General features: G+C 41.0%; 1 protein-coding gene and 1 long non-coding RNA gene across 5 annotated transcripts in view; one reads left to right on the forward strand and one right to left on the reverse strand.

The window, feature by feature from the left end:
• The window catches only part of LOC138757253 (protein unc-13 homolog B-like), a 615,971-nt gene that overhangs the window by 460,098 nt on the left and 130,192 nt on the right, over positions 1-25,681 (forward strand). For all 4 annotated transcript variants that reach the window (XM_069924286.1, XM_069924287.1, XM_069924289.1 and 1 more), the window contains 6 exons: positions 7,216-7,342; positions 7,549-7,645; positions 9,967-10,110; positions 11,403-11,480; positions 22,329-22,406; positions 24,052-24,140. In XM_069924286.1, the coding sequence (XP_069780387.1) occupies positions 7,216-7,342; positions 7,549-7,645; positions 9,967-10,110; positions 11,403-11,480; positions 22,329-22,406; positions 24,052-24,140 (613 nt within the window). The remainder of the gene's footprint in view (positions 1-7,215; positions 7,343-7,548; positions 7,646-9,966; positions 10,111-11,402; positions 11,481-22,328; positions 22,407-24,051; positions 24,141-25,681) is intronic.
• The window catches only part of LOC138757255 (uncharacterized), a 701,670-nt gene that overhangs the window by 402,474 nt on the left and 273,515 nt on the right, over positions 1-25,681 (reverse strand). The gene's annotated exons all lie outside the window — the stretch shown is intronic.

The following is a 25,681-nucleotide window of genomic DNA, read 5'->3' on the forward strand; positions in this document are numbered from 1 at the left end:
CTATGTCTGTTAACTTTGCCTTTAATCCTAACAAATTGTAGTAAATAATGGTTTAGTGCAGGGCTTCCCAAACTTTTTAGTTCCTGGAACCCTTTTGGGGAGCACTTGAAATCACGGAACCCAAATCATCAATTTCAGTTTAAAAGACCTGGTATACACACAAGTATAGTAAGAAAGTAAATAAACTCGCCAGCAGCAGATTAACTACCATCTTGGCCCTAGGCCCCCCATGACCTTTCCCCACCATGGGTCCGGGATACTCCGCCACCCCTTGCTCCCTGCTGCTACTCAGGCTGCCCTACCACAGGCCTGACTAACCTTGGCACCCTTTGCTCCCCACTGTGGCCCAGGCCGCCCCCCCCCCCCCCACTCCTCAATCCCCTTCACACCCCTCGCCCCTCACACCTTGCCACAGCCCGACTCTTCCCTACCATCCCTTGCTCCCTGCCGCAGCCCAGGCCAGTCCCTGTCACAGGGCTGGCTACCCCAGCCCACTTGCTCCCCACTGCGGCCGAGACTGCATTTGGCATCCCTTGCTTCCCGCCACTACTCCTCACTCCTCACCACGGCCATGGCCTGCCCCGATGCCCCTCGCTCTCCAACAGAAGCCTGGCTCCCCTCGCTCCCCGCCGTTGCCCAGACTGCCTCCGGTGCCCCTCGCTCCCTGCCACAGCCCTGGCTACTTCCACCACCCCTCACTCCTTGCCGTGGCCTTGGCCGCCCTCGCCACACCTCATTCTCTCCTGCAGCCCGGGCTGCCCCTGCTGCATCATACACCACCGGCTGTGTACCCCTCCAATTGTTCACTTACTGCAGGTGACAGGCTGGACACTGGTTGCCACCAGCTCCCAGAAACCACTATGCACGTAATCCCAGCAACAGCATGGCACTGACTCTGGCCCACAGTCACCAGCTTAACCTGCACAGATCATTATACTCCCTGACATTTCTTCCTCGGAACCCCCACGCCTTTCCATGGAACCCCTGGTTTCTGCTGAACCCAGTTTGGGAAACGCTGGTTTAGTGTATAAAAACAGTGAAATAACTTAGCAACAATAGATTATAACAAGAGTCACAGTTGATCTTATCACAAAAGACATTAAAACTCTCAGCATGAAAGTGAAATTAGACTTTGGTAGACAATTAATTATCTAGTGATTTATTTTTCCAGGTAATTTTGGGTGATTTGTATTTAGTGCTGTATTTCCACAATGACAATTCCCCAACAAATGTTTACTGAATGTGAAAACTAATTTAATCGTACAATGTGCCCACATTATGCTCATTACAGGATATTGATGTTTGTAAAATACAAGTCAAAACAATCAATTCTTATTTTCAGGCACTTGTCTGCGAAATGAATCGAATCAGGTACCAAAGACAGATCCTAGCTACAAACATTGAAGTATTTATAGAAGTGTTCTGGCTTCCATGAGTAATCTACCTGGGTTTGACTATTGGTCATTGTTTATTTTGACATTGTGATCAGAATGCTGTTCATTCAAGTAATTTACTGAGCATGAAAAACATGAAAACAAAAGAAATAGGCACAGGAGTAGGTCATTTGGCACATCGAGGGTGCTCCACCATTCAATAAGATCATGTTTGTGGACTTGTTTCCATTCACCCTAATGTTCCCCAAAACACTTAATTCCATATTCTTCAAAAGATTATCTTTCTGTGCCTTAAATCTATTCAAAGAGGCAGGCTCTACTATTTCCTAGAGCACAGAATTCCTCAAATATACTACACACTAGGAGGAGCAATTCCTCCTCATTAGCTTAATTATTTTTAATTTTAAATTTAGACATACAGCACAGTAACAGACTGTTTCAGTCCACGAGTCTGTATTTGTCACCCCACAACCATCATCACTTACCTAACCAGTCTCCAACCCAGCATTTAGCCATACCAGGAGTTGCTCAAGCTGTTCCTTCTGCTAAATCCTTCATACTGGCACAATGACATCAAACATGCAGTGACCCACCACATCCAGATCCGTGGTCCTCTTGTTTTGGCAAGCAAGTGCACAGGCTACTCCCGGATCCCCTTAACATCAGGACAGCAAAGTTCAACCAGATGGATATACTAGGGATAGTCTGGCAATCTGAAAGCTGCTGAATGTCACTGCTACACATGGTCCTGAAAATGTCTCCAGGAAATTGGAAGCTGTGTGGAGATTTCCACACTCTGAATAGTATCACATCCCTGACTGATACAGCATCCCATATTTGCAGGATTTTTCGGCATATGTACACAGAAAGTGGGTGTTCATGAAACTAAATTCCGGATGAGCCTGCAGACATTTCCAAAAAAGCGTTGATTACTCCTTTTGGTATGTTTGAATTTCTACAGATGTCATTTGGTTTGCGAAACACAGCTCCAGCGATTCATGGACCATATCCTTTCCTCGCTCATGTGCTATTGCCATCTCAAAATTAGTTAAATAATATTGATAGAGAGCAAAACTGTAGAGAAGCAAACATTTTTATACCACACGGAAGAGCATAGCACAGTGCGGGCTCTTTGGCTCTCAATGTTGCACTGACGTGTATACACCTATTCCAACTTCAGTTTAACCCATCCCAACCTCTATTTTTCTTGCATCCATGTGTCAGCCTCCACCCCCATTCCTAACAAAGCATTCCAGGCACCCACCATTCTCGTGCAAAACAAAATAGTCTTGCGGTCTTGAGGTTGTCATGGCACCAATGACCTTTCAGGTTGCCATAAAAAGAGCACTGCACTGAAGTTGGTGATTAAGGGAATGCACAAGGGGAATGATGTAGCAAAAATAGAGTATCATTCTTGATGTTTAAAATTATTAGAATGTCGCTGTACATGGTTTGTATAAATAGCAAATAATACAAGAGTGGCAATATCAGGATTGTTATGAAGTGTTACCTGAGTTTCTCTTAATTCAATATAACTTGTGGATTATAGGTGTCAGTGTGATGTTTGTTTCTGTTGCAATGAACACACTGAGAAGCCACTGAAAGGGAAGATATATTTCTAAGGGAGGATGTTGTGCAACTTGCCATCTACTTGAGAAAGTGTTAAAAAATAAGCCATAATCATACTGATTGATGGGACAGGCTTGAATGCTAAATGCTCAACTCTTGGTCCTAATTCCTATGTTGCTAATATCTCAAGCAACAACTTCCTTACTTTTTAAATGGTATAGTTCACTGATGAGGAGAAACATTTCAACATTTTCTGTCATGCCTTCAGAAATTGGCATACTTTGTAAGGGTTGTGTTAATATTGAATTGCAGTGGAAGCTCAGTAGGTTCATGTAGTTAACGGTATAAGGGGCTTCTTTTTGCTGAAGAAGTATTTTATAGAAACAAGTAGATATTTTTATTAATTGAGTATCAAGAGGAAATGCTGAAATTTCTGTTTAACTCAAACTCAATGTCAGGCATTAGTGCCTTCAGAGTGACAAAACATGCTGCCTTCTTTTCCTGTTTCTAAAGTGAGCCCCATAGAACTATAGGCCACACAGAGGGGTCTTTCTTGCCATCTGTTTTGATTCTTCTCCTCTCCCTCTTGCTGCACAGCAAGCAAGGATGCGGTCTCACAATGGCCAGTATAGGCAGCAGGCAGCTGATGGTAATGAAAATGGAGTTCCTCTCGAGTGTATGCTTGAGAACACAAGATCGGAAAGAGGAGCAGATGTAGATCTTTTTCCCTTTCAAGCCTCCTGTGCTTTTCAACAAGATCCAAACTGATCCACATGAACATCCTTTTCTTGTCCCTTTCCCATTTCTCTTGATTGATTTTTTTTAAAATCCAGTAATGTACTGATCTGTGGTTTGATAACAATCCATGTCTGAGCCTTCACCACTCCTAGTTTAGAAATTGCCAAAAACATTCACCATTTCATTTCAGTACTGAATTTATTACTTGTCATGAGACCATGACTCCCAAGTTCAGGACTCTTCAGCTGAAGGGATATGCTTGCATGCTTGCAGCATCTACTCAATCAAGTCAGCATTTCAAGCTGTGATCTCAGTAAATTCTATTTACTCTTTTAATCAATTCATCTCTCAATAAGGACCAACAGATCTTGGAAGACTCTCCATAGATTCGAGATGGCAGAATCTCCCTCTGAGTAGTCCAATGGATTTTCTCATTCTCAGTATGCCAGTGATTGTAATTGTTCTCACTCAGACTAGAGTGGGTGGTCAAAGATAGAAAGGATGGCCCTTGACTTTTTGGGGGTTATCTGGTGCAGTGATTCAGGATGAAAGTATGGTGCAAGTTTTTTTTTACCGATGCATGATGTTACCCAACAATTTTCTGTTGATGTCACACAGCATCTGTGTTCTTGGAGCTGCAGGCTCATGTGGAATCCAAATGACCATCTGATTATATTTTTTCATTCTCTGAACCTTTCAGTAATGCCTAAAAATATCACATTCACTGCCGACACAACTTTTTAAGGAGAAACCAGTAAACCAGCAACAGAAAAGTGACATTCATAAGCTGAAATGATTTGGAGGCCCAGAATTTCAGGCTCTCACCATACCTCTCAAGAAAAGTAGTATGGGCAGAGTTCTGTCACTTCTTATGTATTGCTTCTTGGGCATTTAGTAGAGGTGCATGGATTCCAGAATGCAATTCTAGGAGTGGCCCTTTTGCCTTTCTCCTTCAGGCTCTTCTGGAAAATGATTATTTTTGTGTTCATACTCTTGTAGAGAGCCAGTGAGATAACTACTAAATGTTGTGAATGTAGCTCGGACCATCAACGAAATCCCCCTTCCCTCGATCAACTCTGTCTATGCCTCCCGTGCCTTGCAAAACAACTAACATTCTGATGGACTCATCCCACCCATGCCACCCTCTCTTCTCCTTCCTCTCTGTATGAAAAAAATTCAAGAGTGTGAGATCACACACTACTAGATTAAAGGACAATTTTTTTGCTGCTACTCTCCGGCTACTTTATTCACTTTATTCAAACTGATCTGTCACTGTAACTCTACTCTTCTCTGTGCTTTAATCTGCTGTATTTGTGTATGAATAGACTTTTTGGGTAGCAGGCAAAACAAAACTTATCACTGTTAAGCAAGAAAATCTGCAAAAGCTATGATTGTAGTTTACACAAAAATGCTGGAGAAACTCAGCAGGTCACGCAACGTTCTTTATGCAGCAAAGCTGAAGGGTCAGGGTGGAAACAGAACACTGCGTGACTTGCTGAGTTTCTCCAGCATTTTTGTGCAAACTTCTCAGTGTTCCTCAGTAAACATGGCACTAAACAAAAATTTGAAAATGAAGTGCCCATTGCACATAACAGTTCAGTGTTTGATACACTTTCCACGTTCAATATTCTCCAGTGGAATGAAGTACAATTGACTGCAAATGACTCCTCCCTTACAGACCTGCAAGAGATTGATAATCCCTCTAAATAACGCAGTTGCAGTGCAGTTCCATACATTTAAAACCTGGTTTCTCGTTTTGTGACATGTTGACAGGACAGCTAACAAGTGGGCATTATATGTGACATTACTCGTGTATTATTTACACACAAATCAATTTCATAGCTCTTCAAAAAAACACAATGTACGATTGAATTATTGTAGTATAAATTCTGAGCTAGAGCAAAACCTTGGGGCAGATTGCACTTGCTGAGCAGAGAGAATCTGAATATGACAGTGACAGATGGTCTCAGTCTTAGTGCCTCCTCTCATTTGTTGGCACTGTAAATCTTTCAACAAATTTTCTGCATTCATCCAGTACTCTCAATATTGTTAGTGGGTGCTGTTTTTTTTACCTGATTCTGCACTGGTCTTTCCTTCATTTAAAAAAATAATTATAACATCTTTAATCAAATTAGAATATTTGCATGTATTAGACAACTTCACATATTAATAGACAATTGAGTATTTCTGCTTTTAAGTTTATTTAATTAAATCTGGTACACAGACAGTAATTATAATAAGTCTAACAAAGAAATTCTAGATTATTCTGCCAAAATTAGTTTAGTGGGTCATGAAGACGAATTTCATGCTTAGAAATGAGCAACAGTGTGACTAACTCAGATTTAGCAGAAGAATTGACACAATTTACCTCTGCAAGTGCAATGACATGTCATACAATTAATTCTCAAATAAAAATATAAAATGCTGGGAACAGTCAGCACGTCAAGCATCGTCAGTGGTGTTATGAGCCCAGAGGACCCCAAAACCCAGCAGCAATAGATATTCACCAAGACAAATGGTTACTTAAACAAAAGTTGCTTTTAATTATCTTTAAACATGAAAGTAGAATCACACTTTAACTTATCGTTATTGACTTAACTAACCTAACGTAACCCTCTTCTAATTCTAAGCGTGTGTGTAATGTGTGTGTAAGTTCAGAAAAGTTCTCTGGTTCACAGTCCAATCTCACTTCTCATTCCTCCAAGTTCACTGGTTGCAGGCAATTCTTGTACCGTGTACAGAATTTAACATTTATAAAGTTCGCCAGGCTTTGGTGCTTGATAGGTAAATGGTTACCGCTCAGGAAGTTTCTTGTCAGTTTCCAGAGAGAGAGATTTGTTGTACATTTACTTCCATCAGCTACTTCAGTGTCTTGCTGAAGAAACTACCACATCAGGGTTCTCCAAATGATAACCTCTTTCTTTCAGGTCACCACAGAGTTCCTTTCTCTTTCCCTTATTCCAAATAAAACATTAGGCAGCCAGTCCTCTCCTCTTGCATGAACCATAAGGGCTTTGACCAGGCCGTCTTCCAGATGGGGCTTTCCATAAGCCTGCCAGCTCATCCTGTTCCAGACCCGGTTGCTTCTGCTCACTGTAACACTGCAGAAGTGATTTCTGTGTGTATCTCTCTAAGTCTCTGAGAGAAAACGTGTTTGACTCTCTCTGCTTGCAAAACCACATAACCCTCTTAGAACAGCAAGTTCTCCTCCAGACAAACTGCAGCTCTGACTAGCTCTTTCATCTGTTGCCTTTTTGCAAACAACAATCCATTAGCTAAGTCTCATGGGCAATCTTCCAAAGCTTCTGTAAAGGTTCTGGGGTGGATATGTCCATCATGAGCAGAGCTCCAGTATTTTAAATAAGATCTGTTTTAAAGTGTTTGTATGTGACCTACACTAACAAACCTTTCCCAATTTATTTCCCAAAAACATATCTATATACTCTGTCATAGTGGAAAGAGAATGTTTCAATATATTTTAAAGTTAATGTTTCAATATATTTTTATTCTTCAGAGCATGAGAAACACAGACTCTGTAAAAGTGCAGACTATATGAATTTACACTTCAAAGTGAAATGGCTGTACAATGAATATGTGAGAGATCTCCCAGCAATCAAAGGGACTGTACCTGAATATCCAGCGTGAGTATGCAGGGCCATGAAGGCTGCTCTGCTGCAAGGTTTCAAATGCATTACTCTTGATTTAATTTAAAGGCCTTGTAACACAATAGAAAAGTGTATCAGTTCAAAGAAAATATTTAAATTCACATATCAGATCAAAAAATATAACTTCTATTTGTTGGAAGTTTACTTGAATCTTGATGACTATTTGGCCTTGCATATTATAGGTGGTTTGAACAATTTGTAATGCAGTGGTTGGATGAAAATGAAGAAGTTTCATTGGAATTTCTACATGGAGCTCTTGAGAGAGATAAAAAGGATGGAGTATGTATACTTTTTTTAAAAATTGACTTAGATTTTATTGTGAATAACAGAAGCTCATTGTATAGGACCTAACATATTGGAGTACAAAGAAGATTGGCTGGCTAACAGGAAATAGAGAGTACTGAAAATTGGGCGGTTTTCTGGTTGACGATATGTAATGAGGTTGCCACAAAGGGTGGTGCTGTGTTCTTAGCTTTTTTGCAACATAGAAGTGACATTAATGAAGGCACCAGAATTAGGGTTACTCAGTTACTGATGACATAAATAGGTAGGAAAGTAAGATGTGGGGAGGACAGAAAGGCACTATCAAGGTGAGTGCTAAACATCTCACAAATGGAGCATAATATGGCAAAGGTGTTAAATTGTCCATTTTGAGAGGAAATTTTATTGTCATCTGACAGCACAAAAAGACTGTCTGCACTACTGCAAGTCATTTTTTTTGCACCAGGAGTACTATAAATATTTTGATATCGATCTATCTTACAATTTATTGTCATTTTTTAAGTAATTAACTTTGTTATTTTTACAAATGGCTGTTTGGCTGAAACAAATAAGAATTTTGGTGCATATCCACATTGTAAAATGTATATGAAAAGAAACTCATTGTGAAAGAGAACATATTTTCTAAATGGGATAGTTTGCTGAGGGAGAAGTATGGCATGATCTTTGACCATTTTAAACCTGTGTCAGACAGTAGTTGAACAAGGTAAATAGTGGAGTTTATATCCACCTGATATGTGTACCATTTACTCACATGTAGACCGATGTATGTTATAGTAAAGGGACTAGAGTAGTGTCAAATTTATTTCTGATGCAAGTCTTTTCCTGATGAGCCAAGGTTCCTACTTTCATTTCTGTGCGCATTCCTGTGGCCATCATTTGTGGTTCTCTTTGTCAGTTACATTACTTTTTTTTGCATACTTTGAAATAAATAATTTTTCCCAGTAAGAGGTTAGGTAAAGTAAGGGGTGAATTTATCTTGGCACTCTTTTGCATCTTTTGAACTTGGAACATGGCAGATCATAGTACAGGACTTTCAGCCCATGATGTTATGCTGACCTATATAAATCTATTCCATTCTAACCCTTCCCTCCCTCAAAATCCATAAGCCGCTTGTTTATCTTGCATCCATGTGCCTATCTAAGAATCTTTTTAATGTCCCTATTGTATCGGCCTCCATCATCACACCCAACAATGCAGTCCTGGCACCTACCACTCTTTGTATAAAAAAAAACCCTGAAGTCTCCCCTGAACATTTCTCCGCTCACTTTAAACAGATGTCATTTGCTATTGGCCATTGCTGCTTTGGGAAAAGAGTGGTGGCTGTCAACCCTATTTATACCTCTCATAACTTTACACCTCGAATCTGTCGCCTCTCATTTTACATCGCTTCAAATCAAGTCACCTTTATTTATCATTCATACTATGCTCGCACAGTAAAGACATGGTAGTGTTTCTCCTGGCCCATGGATCATATTTATGTACATGCTTAAAACAGAAAAGCCCTAGCTCGCCCAACCTTTCTTCATAAGACATGTTCTCCAATCCTACTTTGACATCCAGAACTTAATACAGTGCTCTAAGTGTAGCCCAACCAGAGTTTTATACAGATGCAACATTGTTTCGCAACTCTTGAACCCCAGTCCTATGACTAATGAAGGCCAGCACATCTGTAGAGAGTGATTGAGGCAAGTAACCTGGATGAATTGAAGCAAGGTTCATAAGGGAGAAATGGAGAAGGATGTTAATGAAGTGAATTATTTAATTCAAAGTATGCAAAAAAAAGTAATGTAACTGACAAAGAGAACCACAAATGATGGCCACTTTTAAACACTGCCAGCTCAGTCAAATGGACAACTTGATTAAATATTTTCTGTTTGTCGTGCGAATCACCACATTGTGTGCAAAAAATGTCTTAAATTCAGTCACTAAAATTTAGTTATTCTTTTGCATAAATTCTATTTCTTTGAGAATTATACTAATTATGCAGACTGAATTTTAACATGACTTCTACTCCTGAAAACACATCTGGGAAAGTCCTTTATCCAATGACTAAATATAAAAGTGTTATCATTACCTAAAGCAAAATGTACCATTAAGAATCGTCTGTGAATTTTAGAAAAATAAATCTTCCTTTAATCTCACAAGCAATGCACAAAATACTAGATTTGGTTAAATAAATATTAAGTATTTGAAGCAATAATTGTGCAATGTTTGTGTTGACAAAAACTTGGCTTCCATTCTTAATGCTTAAATTGTCTCACTGTAGGAATTTTAAATGCTTTGACAATTTTTAACAGATTTTATCTTTTGTTCATCAGTTCCAGCAAACATCTGAACATGCTTTGTTCTCCTGTTCAGTGGTGGATGTATTCACACAATTAAATCAAAGCTTTGAGATTATTAAGAAACTCGAGTGTCCTGATCCTATAATTGTTGCTCATTACATGAAAAGGTTTGCAAAGGTATGAACATTCTTTTCAATGTATTTTTGTGTTATTTTGTTTTATTAAACAATACACAAAAACACTGTAAAAATATATTGCACAACCAATTATGTTATTGCAATTACTATAAGGTTCCTGGGAATTTTCAGTGCTGAGAAGTCATTACGTTTCTGTCCTGGAGTTTGTATGCAATGAATTTCTTTAAATTAAAGAATATTATAAAGTTTGTACTAATGTCACTTTCAGATCTTGAGTCAGACTATTTACTAGTAGGCTATTTATTTTGTGTTTCTCTGGTTGAAGCTCAACTTATTTCCCTTTCCTATTAGCCGAAACAGGTTGGGCAATCTGTAAAATGCAATGTAGCAACTTGCTCTCCCAACACACCACTTTCTCAAGCATTTTGAGCAGATAAGGGCAGCAACCCCAGAGGACAGTGTATCAATTTCTAATAGTATTTCAAACACGTCATTGAGGTCCACATGTAGTTATAAACTGCTATATGAGTGGAGAAACCATTGTGACTTCCTTGTCAACCCAATATGAGAGCAAGGAGAACAAACTAGCATTGAAAGTTCAACTGGGTGCAGTGAATTTCTTTTCAAATGTGTTAAGTTTTGTCATTGTTTCTAACTTTGTCATAATTAATAATTCATGCTACAAACACTTTTCGCCTATTCTATTTGTTGATGGTAATATGTATATTGAAATTTTTCTTTGGCTTGGCTTCGCGGACGAAGATTTATGGAGGGGGTAAAAAGTCCACGTCAGCTGCAGGCTCGTTTGTGGCTGACCAGTCCGATGCGGGACAGGCAGACACGATTGCAGCGGTTGCAAGGGAAAATTGGTTGGTTGGGGTTGGGTGTTGGGTTTTTCCTCCTTTGCCTTTTGTCAGTGAGGTGGGCTCTGCGGTCTTCTTCAAAGGAGGCTGCTGCCCGCCAAACTGTGAGGCGCCAAGATGCACGGTTTGAGGCGTTATCAGCCCACTGGCGGTGGTCAATGTGGCAGGCACCAAGAGATTTCTTTAGGCAGTCCTTGTTCCTTTTCTTTGGTGCACCTCTGTCACGGTGGCCAGTGGAGAGCTCGCCATATAACACGATCTTGGGAAGGCGATGGTCCTCCATTCTGGAGACGTATTATTGTATTGAAATACAATAATATTAAAATAAAATTCTATCCTTCTCAAGTATATTCTGTAATTTTAGCCCAGTAAAAAGAAAAATCTAGACGATTATGAGTATCACTAACAATGTTCTCATCAGCAGTTGCAGAACAAAATAATGTTCATGTGTGTTTGCTCTCTCTGACAGACCATCAGCAAAGTTCTGCTGCAGTATGCAGATATTCTTCTGAAGAACTTCAAGTCCTACTGTTCCAAGGAGATGTTGGTAAAAAATTTTTTTTTTTCATTTGAATATTTACTAGTGTTATGAGCCCAGAGGACCCATAAACCCAGCAGCAATAAATATTCACCAAGACAAATGGTTACTTAAACAAAAGTTGCTTTTAATTATCTTTAGACATGAAAACAGAATCACACTTAAACTTAACTAACCTAACTTAACCCCCTTCTAATTCTAAGCGCACGTATATGTAATGTGTGTGTAAGTTCAGAAAAGTTCTTTGGTTCACAGCCCAATCTCACTTCTCATTCCTCCAAGTTCACTGGTTGCAGGCAATTCTTATACTGTGCACAAAATTTAACATGTATAAAGTTCGCTAGACTTGGGTGCTTGAAAGGTAAATGGTGACCACTCAGTTTTCAGAGAGAGATCTGTTGTTTCTTTTTAATCAGCCACTTCAGTTTCTTGCTGATGAAATTTGCCCCTTCAGGGTTCTCCAGATGATAACCTCTTTCTTTCAGGTTACCACAGAGTTCCTTTTTGTTTCCCTTATTCCAAGTGAAGCATTAGATAGCCAGTCCTCTCCTCTTGCATGAACCACAGGGCTTTGACCAGGCCGTCTTACAACTGGAGCTTTCCACAAGCTTGCCAGCTTGTCCTGTTCCAGTCCCAGCTGCTTCTGCCGACTGTAACACTGTAGAACGGATCTGTGTGTGTGTGTGTCTCTCTCTCTCTCTCACCTGTTTAACTCCCTCTGTTTGCAAAACCACATGACCCTCTTAGAACAGCAAGTTCTCTTCCAGACAATCTGTGGCTCCAACAAGATCTTTCATCTGTTGTCTTTTGTAAACAACAATCTATTAGTAAAATCTCTTCGCACTCTCCAAAGCTCTTGCAAAAGCTGTGGAGCCAATATGTCTAGCATTAGCAGAGCCCCAGTATTTCATATAAGATCTGTTTTAAAGTGTATGTATGTAACAAACCTTTCCCAATTTATCTCCCAAAAACGTATCTATTTACACTGTCACACTAGTTTAGATTTAACATTTGCAGCAGCAAACTCCACAAATCTATCTGGGGTCAAAGTCTTTAATTGTTAAAATTATTCTAAAGGTATCACTAACATGCAAAGTAAAATCACAAAATGCTGGAGAAGCTCAACAGGTCAAACAGTTGTAGCGCCCACGATATGATGGAGCTGTGAAAAGAAAGGAACACGTTTGCACTGAGCTGAGTGAACCAGTAACTATCTCTTTATTCAAACAGACTGTGCTACAAAAGCAATACTGTGAAACGGGAGTGACTTCAGTGCACAGTCTCAGGAGCGGTGTTCACTCTCCGCAGTCCACTCTTTAACCCTGGTGCTTCTCCTCTGTGAGAAAGCAATCTGTGCTGTTGTGTGTAGGGTGTGAGCTGTGCCGATTCAGCCCCTTGTGTACGGGACCAGACCGGACCTTTACACCACCCCCCCATCCCCAGAATCTCAAACAGTTCTCACAGTCTTTGTTTTAGATTCCTTAGGAGGGCAGCCACGTTGCCGCAACCGTTGAGCAGGGAAAGGTTCCGTGCCATCTAAGTGGACCCATTTCAAATGATCTATAGTGAACATGACCTGTTTACCCCCAACGTCCAGAGTAAAAACCACCCCATTCCCCTTAAGCACTTTAAAACGTCCATCGTAAACCGTTTCCTGGCTGGCCCCTCCTGATGAAAATGAAATCCTCAGTTTTCAAATCTTCTGGGGCATGGCAGGGTGGGGGCCGTGTGTGGTAGTAGGGAGTGGGTGTGGGTTGGCTGTGCTATCCCTTAAATGTTGCCGGACATTCATGGCATTGGGTTGAAATTCAGTGGAGCTGAAATGGAGATCACTTGGAATGGCGAGCGGCGTACCGTAGATTATTTTGGCCGACAAGGTAGGGAGACCTTCTTTGGGTGCTGTGCAAATGCCGAGCAGGGCCCATGAGAGTTCATCCATCCAGTTCGGGCCCTGGAGTTGAGCTTTCAGAGGCGCTTTCAAGTGGTGGTGAAAGCGCTCCACCTGTCCGTTTGCTTGGATGTGGTAGATAGTCGTGTGGTGTAACTGGTTATCACAGAATTTTGATAGTGTTGACCAGAGGGAGGAGCTGAACTGGGCTCCTCAGTTGGAGGTAATACGTAAGGGGATGCCAAAACGAGCGACCCACTGCGACATGAATGCTCGCATGTAAGTCTCTGTGTCACAGGATGGCATAGGGACCATGTCTGGCCAGTGTGTGAAACGGTCAACCACAGTGAACAGGAACCTCACCCCTTGGCTGATTGGCAGTGGTCCTACGATATACTGGAATCTTTTTTCCTTAGGTGGGAAGGGTTGTAATGGTGCCTTGGTGTGTCGCTGGGTTTTGGCATGTTGACATTGTACGCAGGTCTTTGCCCAGAGAGAGATTTTGCGGTGTAGTCTGTGCCATACGAAGCGATCTGAGCCAAGGTGGACCGTAGATCTCATTGAGGGGTGCGAAAGTTCATGCACTTGGTTGAACACCTGGCGTCTCCAAACAATGGGAAGGATGGGCCTCGGGCGGCCAGTGGACATGTTGCAAAGGAGTAATAGTCCTCCTGGTTCAGGGGTGAATTCCTGTATCTACAATCCTGTGTTGGTCGTGCAGTGTGCCTGTGTGTCTGCATCCTTGGCCTGGTCCTAGGCTAGTTGGGTCATGTTGATACCACCTGTAACCTTGGAGATTTTGGGGCATAAGAGTGCATCTCCTATTAAATTGGACGTCCCTGTGATGTGTCGGATGTCTGTAGTAAATTCCAAGATATAGGAAAGGTGGCGTTGCTGTCTGGTTGACCATGGGTCCGAGATCTTCCCCGCGCTTGCACCAGTGATTTGTGGTCTGTGTATGCCGTGAATATCCGGCTTTCCAGGATGTACCTAAAATGGCATGTGGCTAGGTACAGAGCTAGCAGCTCTCCATCAAGAGTGTTGTACTTAAGTGCAGGTGGCCTTAGGTGCTTGCTGAAAAAAGCAAGTGGCTTCCATTGTTGATCGACCCACTGCTGCAGTACTGCACCAACTGCTCTCTCAGAAGCATCTGTCATCAATGACAAAAGGGAGTCTGGGTCTGGGTGGGCCAAGAAGGTGGCTTCAGCTAGTGCTGTTTTGGTTGTGTCGAAGGCTTGAAGTGATTCAGTGGCCCAGGTGAGAGTCTTGTCGCCCCTTTTGATGAGGTTGAATGGTGGTTGCATGATGGCTGCTACTCCTGGAAGGAAACGATGGTGAAAGTTCACCATCCCTATGAATTCCTGCAGTCCTTTGACAGAGGTTGGTTTTGGAAAACTGCGGATGCCCTCTACCTTGTCGGGCAGTGGTGTGGCTCCCGCACTGGTGATACAATGTCCCAGGAAATCAATGGTGTCCAAACGAAACTGGCATTTAGCTGGGTTGATCATTAACACATGAGCCTGAAGCTTGGCAGAGCTTCCGAAAGTGATCCCTGTGTGTTCCTGTGTTGGGGCTGGCGATGAGAATATTGTCTAGATGGATGAATATTTCCTCCAGGTTCTGAGTCAGGTGCTAGAACGTCTGGGCCGTATTTTTTAGGCCAAAAGGCATACGCACGAATTCAAAAAGTCCAAACAGGGTGATGATGGCAGTCTTTGGGATGTCATCGGGGTGCACAGGGATCTGATGATATCCTTTAACCAAACTGACTTTAGAAAAGATCCGAATTCCTCAGAGTCGAGCAGTGACTTGCACATGTGGTATTGGATATTGGTCTGGAACTGTTGCATCATTTAACCACCGGTAGTCTCCACATGGGCACCACCCTCCAGAGTTCTTGGGGATCATATGTAGAGGGGAGGCCTGAGGGCTGTTTGAGTGACAGACGATACCCAACTACTCCATGGTTCCAAACTCGGTTTTGGCCAGGATGAGCTTGTCCTGCCCTCGGATAAACTGGTGGTCTGGTGGTCTTAATGAAGTGCTGCACACCATGTGCGTGTTCGACGTTGTGGAAATTTGGGGCTAGCAGCGATGGGAAATTGGCCAGTAGGCAGGTATACTCATTCTGGTTGGAGGCATGGACTCCCATCGGCTGGAAATTTTATTGGTGTATGGTGAGGGGAAAAACCTGAAAGGTTGCTGAATTCACTCGGCAGCACCTGTTCAAATCCACCAGCAGTTTGTTGCCCCGCAGAATGTCTGCCCCTTGGAGGGCATGACCCATGGAGGTTACTGTGCACTCCCATCGGTAAACTGTGTCCTTGGTGTGGATAGTCATGAGTTGAATTCTGTAGCTGGGGATCATAGAACTGTTGGCTGCATGTAAGGGGAAACTTGGGGGTAGTTACTCCGCTCGAAGAATGTGGGCGGTATGAGGTTGATTTTGGCACCAGTGTCCACGAAGAACAGTTGCCCAGTCTTCAGGTCTCGTAGGTACAGGAGGCCTTTACTGGTGCCAAGCTTGGTCATTTCCCAGTGTCCAGCCGGGTGTGGATCTAGCGAAATTACGCAGGGGAAGCAACTTCGGGCATTACGGCCCCATTGACGGTGGTTTTAGCAGTAACCAATAGCCTTGTCTGGACAGTCACTGCGCTCCATCTGTACGGCTGCCACATCTGCCGTGGAGGGGGACTGAGTAGGCCCTGACGATGTGGTAGCACGCACTGCACAAATAGGCCAGACATGGATTGAGTCTGGCTGAGAGGTTCAGCAAAGCTGGTCTGCTTCCTTGGCCACGAGGTGCAGGTGAGCAAAGTCCATATTCGAGATGGCTGAGGCAACGTGGACTGGCATCTTCGACAAGAATAGGGCTTCAAACAGGAAACATGGTGTGCCAATCTGCTAATGCCACTAGCTCCTGCATAAGGTCATAGGGGTTGTGGTCCCCTAGGCCCTGTGAGTTAAGTATGCAAACAGCCCATTCATACCGGATGAGTTTGAAAGAGTTGAGTAAGAACCGACAAAAGCGGGTATATTTGTATTCCATGGGTGGGTGGTTCACAAAAGGGCTGACACTTGCTGCTGTGACTGGATCCAGGGTGCTGACAATGTGACAGAGTTTGGTGTCTTCAGACGTTATGCCTCTTAACATGAACTGTGCCTCAGCTAGCTGCAGCCAACTTCGTGGCTGGTTGGCCCAAAATGGCGGCATATGGACGCCCACTGTGTTCACCATTGCCAGGGCTGGAGCAGAAATGGCTGCAACTATGGCAGGTTCATCTCTGGCAGCTTCAGGAGCCAATGAAGAGTCTAGGGTCCATGCTGTTGCATGCTCAGTAGGTCTCAAACCGTCACCACTGTAGTGCCCACAATATGGTGGTGCTGTGAAAAGAAAGGAACATGTCTGCACTGAGTTGAGTGAACCAGTAACTGTCTCTTTATTCAAACAGATCACGCTACAAAAGCAATAATGTGAAAGCCCCCCCCCGCACTGGCTCACGAGAATAACATCAGCGCACAGTCTTAGGAGCGGCGCTCACTCCCCGCAGTCCGCTCTTTTACCCTGGCGCTTCTCTTTAGTAAGGAGGCGGTCTCTGCACCATTGTGTGTAGGCTGTAGGCTGTGTGCTGTGGTGATTCGGCCCCTTGTGTATGGGACCGGACCGCTACACAGTGTCCTTTATATACCAAAGGCAAAGATACTTAACTGCTGTTTCAGGCTTGACCCCTTCAACAAAGTATGAGAGAATGCCAGCAAGCATCCAAACAAAAGAGGATGGGGGAAGGTGGTGGGGGGTCGGGGGGAGAGTGGGTGGTGGCAAGGCAGGAGATGATAGGTGGAGAAAGGAGGGAGGGGACAACACCATTTTGTGTTTACAGATTTTTGTGATTTTACTAATATGTAAAGCATTTTTGGAGTTTGTCATAATGAGCATTACAGTTAATTTTTTTTGCAAATAGAGTTTTATTACAATTTATCAAAAGCCACACTTTTATGCATTTAAAATAGGTAATCACTCAGATGAATTTTTATAACTCATTCTGTAGATGTACACAAATTCAATCATTCTTTTGCTCTCAAATAATAAAACCTGCAGTTTGTTTTATTCATCTGTCTTTTCTCTATGCAAAGAAGATTAAAAAGTAGTTTAGTAAAAGTTTTCAGGATAATGGAATATTGTGAAAAAGAAAAAGTATTTCCTCTGGCATGTAAGGGTAATAACCAAAGATTATAGATTTAAAATCATAAAGGAGAGATATTAAGGATTTTTTCAGAGTTGTTCTCTCCATCTGAAAAGATAATTGAAGCTGGTAGGTATTTTTGTCGGTATTTTTTAAAGTTGTGTTTATTAAAGAGAAGGAACGTTGTGGGTTAAGTCAGATGACTAAATAAGACCCTCTATTTGGTTTGCCTGAAACAAATCTGCATTTCATTTGACTGAATTATGAGCTTTGTCTGTCTTATCACCTCATTCTTTTCTACCACTGTTCCATCTTTTGAAACCCTCTTCTCCACATTGGGTACCTCTAGATTTGAGGTCATTCAAAACTTTTCAGCCAGTATTCTAATTATCCATACATTAGCCATGTGCTTGCTGACAAAAATTGATTCAAGGTTATGCATCATATCAATTATAAAATTCTGACCCCTTGTTTTGGACGGCACAGTTAGCATTGTGGTTAGTGCAATGTTGTTACAACACCAGTGACTGGGTTCGAACCCTGTGCTGTCATGAGGAGTTTGTACATTCTCCCCGTGTCTGTGTGGGTTTCCTCTGGGTGCTCCAGCTTCCTTTCACCCTTCAAAAAGTATGGTGTTTGTAGGTCAATTGGGTGTAATTTGATGGGACAGGTTCATGGGCTGGAAGGGCCTATTACAGTCCTGTGTGTCTCAATTTAAAATTTAAACCTTGTCATCCTACTTCTCCATATTTCGAAAAACATTTCATTTTCTACAAATATCCAAGATCTCTGCACACTTCTATTTCTGTCCTTTTATTCATCCCCATGTTCAGTTGCTCTATCGACTATGCCTTTAATTTATTTCTCCCTCAAAATCATTATTTTAGAATACAGATTTGGTGTTTGTTCTTGTATGACCTTGTGGCTTAGTGTGAGCTTTGTTTGATAAAAACTTCAGTGAATCATGTTGAGATGTTTATCTAGACGAGCTGTTTCACGTGTAATGAAATTTGTTGTTTTGTGGCAGCAATATTACACCTTAAAGGTGCAAAATTGCAATAAATTACAGTTATTCAATATTAAACCCTAATTTAAACAATATTTAAAAATAAATAATGAGTACAAAAAGAGTAAAAAGTGAGGTAGTGTCTATGTTCATTGTTCAAAAATCTGATGGTGTGGGGGAAGAAGCTGTTTTTGTAACATTAGATGTGCATCTTCAGGCTCCTGTACCTCCTTCCTGATGGTAGCAGTGAGAAAAGGGCATGTCCTGGGTGGTAGGGGTCCTTGATTATAGAAGCTGCATTTTGAGCCACTGCCTCTTTTAATAATGTCCATGATGGTGATGGGTAGGTTCAAACCCTTCAGATCATTTATAGTTAAATTAATTTGAAGATAATAAAAGGGTCACTGGGAGCATGCGTGACTAAAATTTGCCGAATAACATAAAACAGAACTGAGGTAGTGGTTGTTTTACAAACAAGAGAAGGTGGAGTTGACAAGACATCCATGCTGGAAGCACTGCATTTTAAATACATGTTAAATGTGAACAGGCAACATAAAATGTCATGATTTGCAGATGACACAAAACTTGGAAGTGCAACAAACAGTGAAGATGACTGCAGTAGACTGCAAGAAGACTTAGACTGGCAGATTAAATTTAATATAGAAATGTGTGTCAAAAAGAATGAGGAGAGACAATATGGATTAAATGGCATAGTTCTAAATTGTGTGCAGGAACAGAGGAAGCAGGGTGTAAATCTTTTGGAAGTGGGAGGATATGCTGAGAGAACAGATGGTAAAGCATACTGTATCCTGGGCTTCATGCATAGAGTACGAAAGCAGAAAGATTGGATATACAATCAAGGGTTGCACCTAATTCTGATAACTATAATGTAAGAACAATGTGTACATTCTCAAGAGGGAATACAGAAGTAATGTACCAAAATCAGCTGAATAGAGGGCCATTTCCAAATTTCCCAAAAGGAGGACATGCAGGGTCGGTGTCAGAACAAGTCTAATAAGGGGATATTAGGGTGACCGCGCAGGGAGGACGCAAACTGGTCTTCGCAGACTCTCTCAGAGGGGTGGGGGGCTTGCTTGTATTGCATTCTGCCGTTAGTGACGTGAGTGCTGCAGGTGGGGGTGACAAAATAACATTTTTGGGGAGACAATGCCTGCGAATGCTTCCCTTGGAACAGGTCCTGAGGACATATATACACAGTGTGTTTCAAAAAATGTATTTTTTTATAAAATTTAAAACATTTTGCAAAACCAACAAATACAAACAGGTGATCACCTTAGATATTTTATTAAAAATCTAACATGGAACTTTTTTTGCCTATATAAAGCCATCAAAAACCGAGCAATTTCAACACAAATGCAGCCCTTTTTCCTATTCAGTGATTTAACATTCTGCATATTACATACAATACTTGCATTCATACAGATTAATAAAGAACAAAAAAGTCAACCACTCTGTCTCCAATTCTCCACACCTCCACTGCATTAACATAATGTAAGTTTATGTAACAGTTGACAAAATATATGGATCCTCACTCACCCTCCTTCAAAGATCAAAGCCCGCCACACACCACTACTCCACACTCTGCTCGATGTCAACTGAAGCAGCTCTTCCAAAACTACGTACCTGCGCCCTGTGCTAAACCTTCCCAAATCCCCCTCTGTGGGCCCACCGCGCCAACTGGCTCCAGTAAAATAACCCACTGTACATGTGCCAGGCCACCCCGGTACTCAAATCTATCACATATGTGCCAGACGGCGCAAGAAACATGGCCGCTCATAGCCTACAGACCCTGGGACACCACTGTCGCCACATTTAACAGGTAAATGTCCCCTCCCTTGCCCTTTCTGTGGTTTTTGCCTCTTAATTTGTCCTCCATTTGTGGATGAGAGCCTTTACCCTCAAATGGAGAGGACACATTAACATCTGATTCATGGTGGCGCCGGACGGAGGACAGAGTCCTCAAAAGCTGGACTGTCTGGCCAAAAAAACTGGACATCTAGAACTGAAGCTTGGTCCTTGGAGCAAAGAAGGTTAAGAAAATTGATCGAGACATCCATGAATAATACCAGGTATATAGATAGGTTAAGAGAAAGAAAGTGTTTCCAATCACACATAATTCAAGAATCAGAAAAGCAGATCCAAAATGCTGGCAAAAAAGTACAAGGAAGGAAAAACATTTTGTACTAAAACCTGGAACACTTTCTCAGTAAGAATAACTGGATATAGGTTCAATTAGGCATGATAAAATGGAACTGGATAAGCACGTTGGAAAATAACTTGCAGTGATAAAATGTAAATGTACAGTCTACATACTGTTATGAGCCCAGAGGACCCCAAAACCCAACAGCAATAGAAATTTATCAAGACAAATGGTTACTTAAACAAAAGTTGCTTTTAATTATTTTTAAACATGAAAACAGGATCAAACTTTAACTTAACCTAACTTAACCCCTAAGCACATGTGTATGTAATGTGTGTGTAAGTTCAGGAAAGTTCTTTGATTCACAGTCCAATCTCATTTCTCACTCCCCCAAGTTCACCAGGATCAGGCAATTCTTATACTGTGCACGGAATTTAACATTTATGAATCTTCACCAGGCTTTGGTGCTTGAAAGGTAAATGGTTACTGCTCAGGAAGGTTCTTGTTGGTTTTCAGAGAGTCCTGTTGCTCGTTGGACACGCACAACTGATTCCTTCCAATCAGCCACTTTGGTGTCTTGCCGAAGAAACTGCCCCATCAAGGTTTTCCAGATGACAACCTCTTTCTTTCAGGTCACCGCAGAGTTCCTTTTTGTTTCAAGTGACACATTATACAGCCAGCCATCTCCTCTTGTATGGACCACAAGGGCTTTGACCAGGCTAAACTAAGAACTCACAACCAGTCTTCAAAATGGGGTTTTTCCACAAGTTTGACAGCTTGTCCTGTTCCAGTCCTAACTGCTGCTGATGAACTGTAGAACTGAATTCTCTCACTCTCTCTCTCTCTCTCTCTCTCTCTCTCTCTCTCTCTCTCTCTCTCTCTCTGTCACACACTCTCACTCTGAGAAAACCACATGACCCTCTTAGAAGAGCCAACTGCATTCAGACAGACTGTGGCTCTGGACCTAATCTTCCGAGTTTGTTCATCTGTTGCTTTCCAAAACAATAATCTATAACTCCACAGCATGTCCAATTAACACTGACTTGTGAAGGCTTTATAGGCACTCTCCAAAGTTTTTGCAAAGGCACCCGGAGCCTGGACTGTCTGGCTCAAACAGAGCTCTGACATTTTAAATGAGAACTGTTTTGAAGTGTTTGTATCTGTATGTGACCTAAACTAAAAAGCCTCCAACAATTTATCTCCTTTAAAACTTAACTGTACATAATATAAAATATAACATAATCTGTCACAATACAGAAGCAAGGAAAAAGTGGGAGATTGGGACTGACTGGATTGCTCCAAAGAGTACCAGCATAAATGTGATGGGCCAAATGGTCTCTTGTGTCTTAATAATTTTTGTAACAAAGATTCCATTGTTAATAGATGTGGCATTTTACATTTATATTCATGCAATCTCTTCATTTTTAACTTTCAGTGTTTCTAACAGAATGAAAGTATTTGTTTATTCTGATAGAGTTGTCCAAAATTTAAGCTTTTTCTCTTTATACTTGATGCTGAATGCAGCCAGCAGATGTAATAACACAAAACTGATACAGATTTTATATTTTTTGAAGAAAAATCCTAATCTAATTGAACACATTTCCTTTCTTGCTAACAGCCTTGCATTCTGATGAACAATGTACAACAACTCCGGGTCCAGCTGGAAAAAATGTTTGAAGCCATGGGTGGAAAGGAGGTAAAATATTGGATTTTCAGATTCAATAGCAATTGTCTTGAAGATATTATGTTTGTGTCTCAGAATTCCATTGCACAGTCTCAAAACTTTCACAAATAGAAGTACATTTTGACTAGTTGTCACATAATTTCAAAATACAAAGATAGCGTGATGTAAAAGCCACAATTACCCACTAACTCATAAGCTGAAGTAAGAGTTGGAAAGTGGTCTCAAACAATGTTCAACAACTATTTATAAATAATTGATAATGAAGTGTTTGGCAATCTTTGGCCAAGAAATATTAATTCCAATCGATATCCTCAGCCCCTACTTTAATTTTTTTAACATCATCTTCACTTAGTCCATCCCACTACTAAAACAAATAATCGATGCCTTTTTCAATTTTCAGTCAAGCCACTGAAAAGAAATATCAGATTTCTCTTTCCATAGGTACTGGCTTACCCATTGAGTTTTTTTGCAGTACATATCTTTTATTAGTAGCATCTGCAGTATTTTGCTTTACAATTATGCCAGTTACTGCTTAATTCAGCTTCCAATTTTGTACGACATAATTCAGCACTAAAAAACTAATTTATTATGATCGATTCTGATCCTTAAAATAAGAACAAATTAAATTCCCTCCATGCTTAAATCCCTTCATGACTTCATCCACCTCTCTCTCTCTCTCTCTCTTTCTCGCCCCTCCTTCCCACCACCCCTCCCTAACTAAACCCTATTTCACTTCCTTTTTAAACCCACTCCTTCAAATGTGGCTATTTTCAGCCACAACTACTTTGGCTAGGCTTTAGCTGTGAATCACAGCTTTTCAATATCCTGATAAAGTGCTGATGAGCTATTTTAATAGCTGTTGTTTCTACAACTCTCTAATATTGAAGGCTACTTCATTGAGATGATGAAAATCAGCCATATATTGTGGAGGGTAATGGGAGCTCAATACACGCTGAGGTGAGATGTTCATAGATCTCAAAAAGGAAGATTGAGAGACAGTGCCACATTAAGAAAAGCATAGATGAGTGAAGGGTATGACTTTTCAAGAAAAGGCAATGAGGATAACTTTGTAAAAAAATTATATTAAGTCTGATTTAAAATGGTAGTCAACAAATCTGTACATGTTGGGTGCAACTAAGTCATTGAGTTAGGGTTAAATAGTGACCATATAAAGTGGAGAAGTGATTTTCATGGAAAAGAGAAGCTTGTTGGGGTTGTGATGGATAGTGGGTGAAGAAACGGAAGAGAAGTTGGAGAGAAAAAGGAAACAGGAAAGGATGTGGAGTAAAAAAGAACTGCTATTGGCTGGGAAGAATCAGTTATTTCACATAGGGATCGTGGGGCATATTCATGGATATGGGAGTACATTTACTGCATGTAAATCAGTGATTTAGGTTACATATGCAGTGGTTGGTCCAGGCGATGGGGAAGCCAGCGGATGAAGTGCCTAGGCTCATCCTCATTCATATTTGCCTTCTTATTCGAGCTTTCCATTTTCTTTCTCTTTCTCTCACCTTATTTAGCCACACTTTTATCTGCTTATCCCTACTCCTCCAGAAATGGGATGTATAATTCACACCTAGATTCAGATGAAAATATACTAAAAATATATTCCTATAACTTAAAATTGACATCAGATGCATCTTTGTAACTACAGCTAGATTCAGAGGCAGCTGAGACTTTGAAGGACCTCCAGGTGAAACTAAACAATGTTCTAGATGACCTCAGTGATGTATTTGGTGTCAGGTGAGTAATTACACACTCACTCATTTTACTTTATCTTTTTTTTGTAAAAAGCCATTTGTTGTATAATTGTAAAAGTTATCCAGCAGATTTTATTCTAACACCCAAAAAAGGTAATTTTCTATAATTTTCTACTCAACCTGTATGACTTGCTTCTGTACTCCAAAATCTGATAAATTGACTGCCAACCACAGCTGGGTGTTAGATTTAATCTCAGTAACCCTATTGGCAAGGAAAAACTTTTAATTGCAACCTTTTTTTCTAAAATCTGGTATCCCTATTAAGAGGTAAAGTCAGGATTACACTCAACTCTGTTGACGCCTGTGATTGAGATTTGTACATGAGCCTTCGTGGGGTAACAATTAACTTTACTGAGTTACCACGCCGCACTAAGTTGCACAAAATCAAGCTGAATTCAGCTCATGCTTATCTGTGGGTGGATGTGGAAAGTCAAATAAATTAAATGCCTGCACACATGATGCATATGAAGATCTCAGTGATGAAGAAGGAATCAAGCAGCTTATCCCTCCTCTGAATAGAGTTAAGGTAGGAAGTGAAGCTTTGTTCCCATAAAACTCTCAAACAGTTTTAGATGTTAATAATATTTAGACGATTATGAGCCATGAAGATTTCTTCAAATAATTAAAAATAAAAAATGCAAATATAATTATTAAAAACATTCCAATTACCAAATTTGATGGCATATAAGACCTCCTCCCCAATTTCAGCATAGAATATTTTTTTTAGTGTATTTATGGGTAGGCATTTAATGTTATTGAAATATGTAGCTACAATATAGCAGAAAAAAAAATTGGACAAAACGTGCAACTAGGAGAACAGGAAAAATCTTTTTAATAATAATCCTGCTGTAATTTACAAGAGAAAACAAAAGCAGCTTTAGCTGTAGCAGAAAACATTTTATTAAAAAACTGCTGCTGTCGGTCCTTGCGCTCAGTGGGACCAGTGTGGGGTCCGACAGCTGGTCGCCAGGAGAGTCTTCCGACAGCTCGCCACCAGTCCCCAACGATAGATGGCGGTGATGCTGGTGAGCCACGCAGCAATGATGACCACTGTCAATGTTACTCACCATTATCACTCTAATTTCAACTTCACATATAACACCCAGGGTGTATTTTTGAACCATTTTTGGGGGGAAAAATGGGTCTTATATGCTATCAAATACAGTATGTAACAAAATAAAATCAGTATCCTCTCATCATATCTACTGGATCATGAAATGCAATTCATGTTTTCTACTCCAAAAGTTTCACTCTCAATTCAGGTCTGCCTCAAGGATGAGAAGGGAGATTACCTTGCACAGTTCTGGGAAATCTCAGTATGATTGTTCCTGCTATTGAAGTCAATTCACTCCAGTAATGGAGCAGAATGATGTGTACCAGCAGACGATGTACAATTCAGTCCACTACCTTCTTCTAGATAAAAAGTTGATTTGAAGACAGTTAAAGCTTTGGTTTTTATGTATTTTCTTTATCAATTCCCCTTTCAGTTAACAAAATGGATTTTTAATCTTCATATGCTTTTAA

This window comes from Narcine bancroftii, chromosome 3 (assembly GCF_036971445.1).
Source record: "Narcine bancroftii isolate sNarBan1 chromosome 3, sNarBan1.hap1, whole genome shotgun sequence".
Classification (NCBI taxonomy): Eukaryota; Metazoa; Chordata; class Chondrichthyes; order Torpediniformes; family Narcinidae; genus Narcine; species Narcine bancroftii.